At 37.9% G+C, this 8,055-nt stretch overlaps 1 protein-coding gene across 1 annotated transcript; it reads right to left on the minus strand.

Moving 5' to 3' along the window:
- Nucleotides 1-722: 722 nt before the first annotated feature.
- LOC103371803 (CD59 glycoprotein-like) lies at nt 723-4,029 on the minus strand. The gene is made up of 4 exons (XM_008301255.1): nt 3,992-4,029; nt 3,522-3,599; nt 2,139-2,246; nt 723-995 (listed from the first exon to the last, which is right to left on the minus strand). The coding sequence occupies exons 2-4, from the start codon at nt 3,574-3,576 to the stop codon at nt 835-837; spliced, it is 324 nt and encodes a 107-aa protein (XP_008299477.1). The 5' UTR covers nt 3,577-3,599; nt 3,992-4,029; the 3' UTR covers nt 723-834.
- Between the last annotated feature and the right edge of the window lie 4,026 nt (nt 4,030-8,055).

The following is an 8,055-nucleotide window of genomic DNA, read 5'->3' on the forward strand; positions in this document are numbered from 1 at the left end:
AGGGCCGGTTAGAGCAACAACAGATTAGAAAAATCCCCTTAAATTGTTAGATATGACCAAGTGAACCCAAATCAGTGCATTAATCAGTGTGTAAAGCATTTATTAATAGATTTTTAACATTCTTAACCTGCAGAATTGACAAAAACAAAGAATTTTCATGACCTGACACTTCTTTTTGTGCTCCAATCTAATCTACGAAGCATTAAAAAAAGATAAACACTTTTATTTTTTTCAGTCTATTTCCAATACGAATTGGATTTTTAAAGGAATTTCGTTTATTATTATTAGCTGCATCACTTCCTGCAATGTTTGAATCAAGTTAGAATGCAACAGGAGTCAGTGAAGGAGAAGAAAAACCTACTAACAAATAACTTTCCTTTTTATTTTTTCATCTTTGAGACCAAAATAAGATTCTCTGGACATACTAAATGTGAAATCACGTTAAGCTCCTCCGTCCTTCTTTGCATCAAACAATAATTAATTGGTGAGATGACTGTTTTTGCAGTGTGGATGAACGCAGGAGGACATATGGTCTGAGGCGAACCGCGCCAGCATGAGCGCATCAGCCAACCCTCCAACTTTTCCTTCTCTGTTTGTCTCTTTGGCATCAGTTCAGTCGCTGTTGCTTTGTTCGCGTCTGATCTTGAAAGTGCACTTCCTCCAGAAAGGCAGCGAGTCTTCACGACAAATCCAATAAACCACGACTGAAGCGCTTTTAAACAGTTTATTTAGTCACTTTTGTTGAGTTCGTAACAAGCAGCAAAACAGCAACTAAAGGTTGAACGCAGGACTTGAAACTGCTTCTTTCTATTCCTTCTTTCTGACATTCGTCATCTAGCCGAAGAACTCTTTTACCTTCTTGAGGAAACTTTTGCCGTGGCTGTTGCAGAGTTTGGACTGACAGCAGTTGAAGGTAAATTGAGGGAGGGAATATCTGACGGCCAGAGTCATGAAGTCACAGTCTGTGTGCTGGATACAGCTGCTGTAGGTTTGTTCTGAGGAGAAACGGTGTGAGATCAATACTATTGTATTGATTATAACAGATACCAACAGCTGCGTTGGCATTTAATTAGAAATGACAGGCAAAGCAAGTCAGTTTGAATAAAGAGCAATAAAAAACTAATTCAGACACACCGAGATATGAAATAAATGGAAAAAGTGATGTTTTGTCAGATTTAGGGGAGTTATTACAAGATTGAGTTTCATTATTTTCTGAGATTTTAACCACGTCTCACAGTCTTCACCAATCAATCAATCAATCAATCAATCAATCAATCAATCAATCAATCAATCAATCAATCAATCAATCAATTAATCAATCATTACCTGCAAAGCACAGTTTATTCAAAGTGTTCCACAGATGATCGATAAATTGATTGCAAGAAAGAACTAAAAGACGCCAAAATAAAACTAGATCAGTGATTAAAGTCTGCTCAGTGCAGCGAGCGTGCTCAGTGTTTGAGGAAGTGAACACGGATGGTAACGGTAACCCTAACCCTGTCTTTCCATTTTAAAGGGGTTTTTTACATTTACAACGTAATAGCCACGGTTATGGTGGTGTTCTATCCCCCTCGCTGCCACCACCGATGGTGGAAACAGAAGTGTGAGCGCTAACTAAACTAGCATCAGCAGCCAAGTACTGCCTGTGTCTTCTGAACACTTCCACCCCAAGGGTGCACTCCGACGGGGTGGAAGTGGCCATTCAAGCATCAAGCCCTCCTTGTATCTCGACCTTTGTCTTGACAATCCGACAGAAAAGAAGGTTTTACATTTAGCCTCAGATCATCAAGTCATGACTGTATAACTGATGGCATCTCAACTCTGTCACATGGCACAGAAAACATGTTTCATTTCTTGTCTTGTCATGGTTTCCATCGAGGTGCAGGACTTTATACTGCAGTGAAAAATGAGCCTACAGTGAGGAAAAACGTTACAGGAGCAAACATCTGCTCAGGGTTCAGAGGGTTCAATGACAGTAAAGTTCAATTATTAATTCTTGACAGGATGATTATAAGTATTGAAGCAATGCATGAGCTGCCACAAGCTTTCCTCTCAATTCATCCATAATAGTTATTGTTTAACAGCACACACAATCTATATAATTTGCTTCATCACTGCTACTTTTGACTCATCCTTAGCGCCGCTCTTGAGTTTGAGGCAGCTGTCCTCCTCCTGGTTACACTCCTGAGTGGCCTCGCAGCTGGTGGAGGATCCATCAGGGCAGGAGTAGCACTGCAGCGAGACGCCTGGACACACACAGTTCAGCTGGGTCAAGTCCTGCATCCAGTCCAGCAGGTCTAATCAGTCAGTCCATGTCTGAGACCCAGCTTTAATTGAGGAGGAGTCAGAGCTTCTTACATTTAGAGAAGTAGCTTGACATTCTTGGGAATATGCCCGTGTTTGATTTGTAGCTGAGAGTTAGATGAGAAGGTTGACACGACTCCTGTGTCTGCGTGGTGGATGGAAAGGAGCTTCTCTAAAATTATATACAATTAATTACAGATAAAGAAATGCTGCTTCTGCGTATACAAGATCTGTCATTTTATAGATGTCCTTGTTAAATAAGAGATATCTTGTACAATAACTGACATTTTACAGCAAAAATACAAAAAAATAATTGTTGAATTAACTCGTTTTTATCAGAATAGGTCACACGTATATACATGTGCTATACATAATATATACATTGTAAATATATACTTATAGATATATGCAGTGTGACATGTGTATGGTGCTTTTAGGAAATTAAATGTTTTATTTGGGATTGATTTTAGTTTTTAGCATCTTTTAAATGGAGGCAATAAAGCAAAATATTTGAATAACTTGTAAAAGTGTGAATATTCCAAAATAAAAAATGCAAAGTGTTCAAATTAAGGCTTAAAATGTGTTTTAATTATCAAACATTACAGTGTTTTGATGAGGTGGTCATTAAGTTAGAACATTTGTGCTCCTCCAGATGCCTGAATACTGTTTTTTTCACATTATATTTTAGTTTTGATGGATTTAATGGAAACATTAAATGGAATCAGCCCTAAAGTGGAATCACACTGAAGTGGGCACAGCCAGAATGCATTTAAACGATATTCTGATGTTCTGAACTTAAACTCTAAAACTGTTTTGTTCAGTCTTTGAACATCAACAGTGGAACGACGTGCGGGGTTTTATAGTTCCGTCCCTCACACAGAAAAGGAACATGTTGTATTTCAAATAATATTTTGGAGTCTTGTCAATAAACCAAAGCGACAAAGCTGCGACTCAGCCGTGCACAAAGCAAACTGCATGTCCTGACACCTCGCAGGAAACGTCCTGAATGAATATTTATGGCGCGAAGCAGAAGCACATGCACACGGCACAGCGATCTGCTAAAATGTTCCCTCAGCCTGATCATCTCTCTGACTTTGTCCCACTTGGCTGCACTTTTCAGGCAAAAATAAATAAATAAAAGAGTGAGCATTAATGAAAGAGTTCCTTCTTCACTTCTGTTTTTTGTTTTTATGTTGTTTTTTTTTTTTTATTCTTACCAAATCCAAACGTGGCAAAGCTGACAGCCAGGCAAAACGCCACCGAGCCTCTCATTGTGACTGAAGGAACTGTCACGTCTGAAGAAACCAAACAAAAAGCACAGTTTCCAGCGTTGTCGCGGCAAGATAAAAGGCAGGGAATTAACTCTGAGCAAATAAAAATAAAGAATAGCACATGCAGGGAAACAACAGAAACGATAGAAGACGTGTCACCTCTGTGTCGGTCTTGCTGTTAAAGTTTGGTCAAGAATATTCTCTAACAAAGCAGCTTGATCTTTCTTTTTACTTTAATGGATTTCATGTATTCCTGCTGCGTTATCAAAAAGAACTCACAGAGACGCCAGAGTCACCAAAGAAAACACAAAAAGGCCGCCGAGCTTGATTTCAAAACAGTAATTGGAAGTACAGCAGCTTTAATTTCTGCTAGATGATCATTATTATTTTCAGTCCTGCAGCTGCCCAACACTCACCTGTGGATGTGAAGGAAACGACTGTTGGTTTGAGAGAAAGAAGCTTTTTGGTAAAACGTAAACAAGACATGTGTTTGTGTTCAGAGTCCATGTGTGGATCAGATACTGGCCAATAGAGGGATGGGTTTATGTAACACACAGAAAGAATTCATCGTTTTAGTTTTCTACAGTAATTTCTTTATTCCTCGTAACTTGCGAGACATTCGGGCTGTGTGGTTTAAATTTAGTAAAGACTAAAACAAACACTAACATATAGCGCTGTTCTCTGATGGCTCTTTGTGTGTAATAACATCACGTCAACTCTGCTCTTTTCTCTCAGTATCATCTTTAACATGTGGGTACATTCTCCTCACTGACATACCTACACATAGGTCAGTTCATCATATGTGAACATATCCATATGTACATTCATACCTTATACATTGTCTTTATGAAATGTTGGTATATTTTTATTTTTAGCCTTATTGCATTTTTAGTCATTTCATGCTATGTTATGCTATGCTATGCCATGCTAAACTATGTTATGTTATGCTATGTTGTGCTATGTTACGTTATGCTATGCAATGTTATGCTATGTTATGCTATGTTGTGCTATGCTGTGTTATGTTATGCTATGCTATGCTATGTTGTGTTATGCTATGCTATGTATGCTATTCTATATTATGCTATGTTATGTTATGCTATGCTTTGTTATATTATGCTATGCTGTGTTATGTTATGCTATGTTGTGCTATGCTATGTTATGCTATGTTTTGTTATGCTGTGTTATGCTGTTATGCTATCCTACGCTGTTATGCAATGCTATGCTATGTTGTGCTATGTTATGCTATGTTATGCTATGCTATGCTATGTTATGCAATGCTACGTTTTGCTATGTTATGTTATGCTATGCTGTTATGCTATGTTATGCTGTGCTATGTTATGTCATGCAATGCTATGCTATGCTTTGCTGTTATGCTATGCTATGCTATGTTATGCTATGCAGTTATTTTTTCCTCATCGCTTTAAAAACAGCTCCTTTAAACTTTAATTGCAACTATTTGATAGCCTTATATACCAGTATGTACAGAAGGCTAACTTTTTTATTTTTTTCAGTGGCTTTGGTACTTTTTTATTGGTCCTAATTATTTGTATTTTACATTTATTTTATCTTCAACTCAAGCCTTATATTTTGTTCATGTTTTGCCTTGTTTTAATATTTTAAACTTTTTTGTTCTCTTTTAGAAATCGATTGCTTTTTGCACTTATTTTTGCACTGCTCAGGTTGCTTTAAACACTGTGAATGAATAAACCTGATTTGATTTGATAAGTGATTAAAAACAGCCATACAGGAATGAGGACGATAACGAGCACTTTAAGGGGGAATTTGTCACGGAAGGCGAGAGGTTAGCGAGGCAAAGATGAAGCAGAATAGCGAGAAACGAGCAGAGGAACACATAAATAGCATGAAAGGAAGAGAAGGGAGTTAATGAGTGTGTGGGGACATTGTTTGCAGCGGTTGCAACATAAAGGGAAGAACAGTGAGTCTAGCATCCAGTTCAAAACACTCCGCCTGAACTGTGGAGTCATGAGCTGGGAAACTGGTAATGCTACAAGATTCATGCTCAAATTCATGCAAGTGTAATATCTCTGTCCATCAAAAGGGGAGAAAGCAGTCAACAGATTATAAATGAGAAGAAATGAATGAAGATTTACTGAATTTACAGCAGACGACCTCCAGAGGAAAGAAAACTAAGAGAAGAGCGACTGACAGCAAACATTTGATGTTAAAAGCCAAAAGTTATGCTTTGTTTAAACACTGTGGTGCCCTAATCTGTGTCTGTGCACATAACTTCATGTAATTGTCAAGCGAATTTTGAGCAAACTTTTGAAATGTCACAAAAAATTTCAAAAAGAAAACGAGAATTACCATAAATCCCGGACTACAAGCCACTACTTTTTTCACACGCTTTGAACACTGTGACTTAAACAATGATGCAGCTAATTTATGGATTGTTACGAATTTGCATCGAGACCAAAGTGACATCGAGGGTGACAACGAAAGAGAGACTGAGGAAGTGTGTGATGAAGTAATTCTGAGGCTGAAGGAGACGACTTTAGTGGTTTTAGTGCAGGAGGAAGATGAAGATAGCAATCAATGACTTTTCCTGGTAGGCTGCTGTGGTTTTTATTTTCTTAAACAGCCGTGTTACAGGCACTGTTCAGAAAAAAGCATTTACATATTTGTGTATGTGACTGGTACGTATTTAATTAAAAGTGGCTTATAGACAAGTGCGGCGTGTATATGTACAAGATTTTTTCTTTCTTAAGTTAGTGGGTGCAGCTTATATTCAGGTGCGCTCAACAGTCCGAAAGGTACGGTAGGATTGTTTCTATTAACTGCTTTGGTCACCGAGGCTGTGTAACGTCTTCAGAAGGTGTAAAGTTTAACTACAATAAACAGACCAGAAGAAGCCAAAGAACAGTTGTTTGCCATTCGCTAAAAACCTCAGAAAGAGTAAGAAACAAACCTAATATTGGTCATCTGCAAGAGAAAAATGGAGAAAAGTCTTCAAAAATGCTTTAAGTTGCAGTTGTTCTTTAATGTAGCTGCTGTTTAGAAATGTTTAATGCTGTCCAGACGCAAAGACGACGAATAAAGTGAAAACAGCTGATCAGCAGTGTGAGTTAAATGTTCGTTACTTCACAACTTATGCAATAAAAGGTGCTTCCATCTCCCATTATGTGCATCAACTCTTTTGTAGAAAAGTCAAAAACGGCTTTGATGAAATAAAATTTGTAAAGTTCTGGAAGGTATTTTTTAAATTTTCACCTTTTTTAATGCTGTACTTCAAAATGAACATAAAATATGTCTGAAATACAATTTGAACCAGGTTGTTGTGATTCATTTCACTTTTAAAACAGGTTTAATCGCACCAGTGTTTACAGACTCTAAGACTTTCATGCGCTCTCTAATTCATAGTTTTGATTTTAGGTATAAATATTGTTAAGTTGATTGTTGCTGGAGCTTTTCAAGTTTCCCTTCTGGCCTGGTGATGAACACAAGAAGACTTCTTGTGTTTCCAGAGTTCTCTCAAGTGTCTCTCATCCGTAGAGCCCAGCGTTGTTCATTTCAGCCTCACAGCTTTGAAGCTATGACTGATTGAATTTAGGGATATTTTTTCAGGTGGACATTTCAAATAGCCACAGGCTTAAGAGTATAAAGTACAGAGGAAATTGTTTAACAGTGAGAAATGTGTCTGTGTAAAATGAGACTTAAATGGCACCTAAAATTCCTGCATTTCTTATAACCTGAGGAGGATTTGACAAAGAAAAAGTTGGGTATTGTTCTTTTTTTTTTTTTAAACAAATTTCTGTGAGAGGAGCACAGCAGCGTTTTATTCCACCTAGAAGTGCCATCCAAAGTGTATCCAAAGTCTGATATAGTATCTTATCCTCCTGTGTCATAGATCTCCATTTCTGTCCAATAACTATTAAAAACACATCAGCGAGCCTCAGTGTTGCACTGGGAGACATTTTCCTTCATTACCACGAGCACCACCGCTGTAGTTTATTTTGAGTCGGTCCTACATGCATCATCCTGCTGTAAGAAACACTCACCAGAGCACCAAATGTGTATTAATGTGCAGCTGAAAATAGTCCCGAACACATTCTGTTTGAGTAGCATCAGCTGTTCAGGAAGGAACTGCCCTTCTTTTGAAAAAAAAATAAAACTATAAGTCATCATCTGGTTCACGGTATAGCTTCAGTAGGAAGGATTGCACTTGGGGCTTTATGCTACAGACAGAATAAAGAACAGAGAGGCTAATGCATTGTTAAAGCAGAAACTGCGATTCAAATCAGAGCAAAGTGCAGAGAAGCAGCATCTAAGCACTGTTCTGCTCACACTGGTTCTATCAGTTAAAGTCTCAAAACTGACTTTCCACAAACGTATTTTAATGTATAAATTATCAGACGTATGTTTGGAGATCAACTCTCAGTGATGCAGTGATGATTTTCCCAAGGGTTCATTAAAGTACAGTCGTGACTCGATAATCAGACCCTTAACAATCCTAAACCTTGCT

Source organism: Stegastes partitus, unplaced genomic scaffold (genome assembly GCF_000690725.1).
Source record: "Stegastes partitus isolate 25-593 unplaced genomic scaffold, Stegastes_partitus-1.0.2 Scaffold1650, whole genome shotgun sequence".
NCBI lineage: Eukaryota > Metazoa > Chordata > Actinopteri > Pomacentridae > Stegastes > Stegastes partitus.

Bases quoted from the DNA above. Each gene is read 5' to 3' on its own strand.
- LOC103371803 (XM_008301255.1), bottom strand. From the start codon at position 3,576: ATGAGAGGCTCGGTGGCGTTTTGCCTGGCTGTCAGCTTTGCCACGTTT. The intron at 2,247-3,521 runs GTAAGAATAAAA...GTGTGTGTCCAG, and splicing joins CTTTGCCACGTTTGGATTTG to GCGTCTCGCTGCAGTGCTAC. The intron at 996-2,138 runs CTAAGGATGAGT...GTTTCTCCTCAG, and splicing joins CCTCAAACTCAAGAGCGGCG to AACAAACCTACAGCAGCTGT.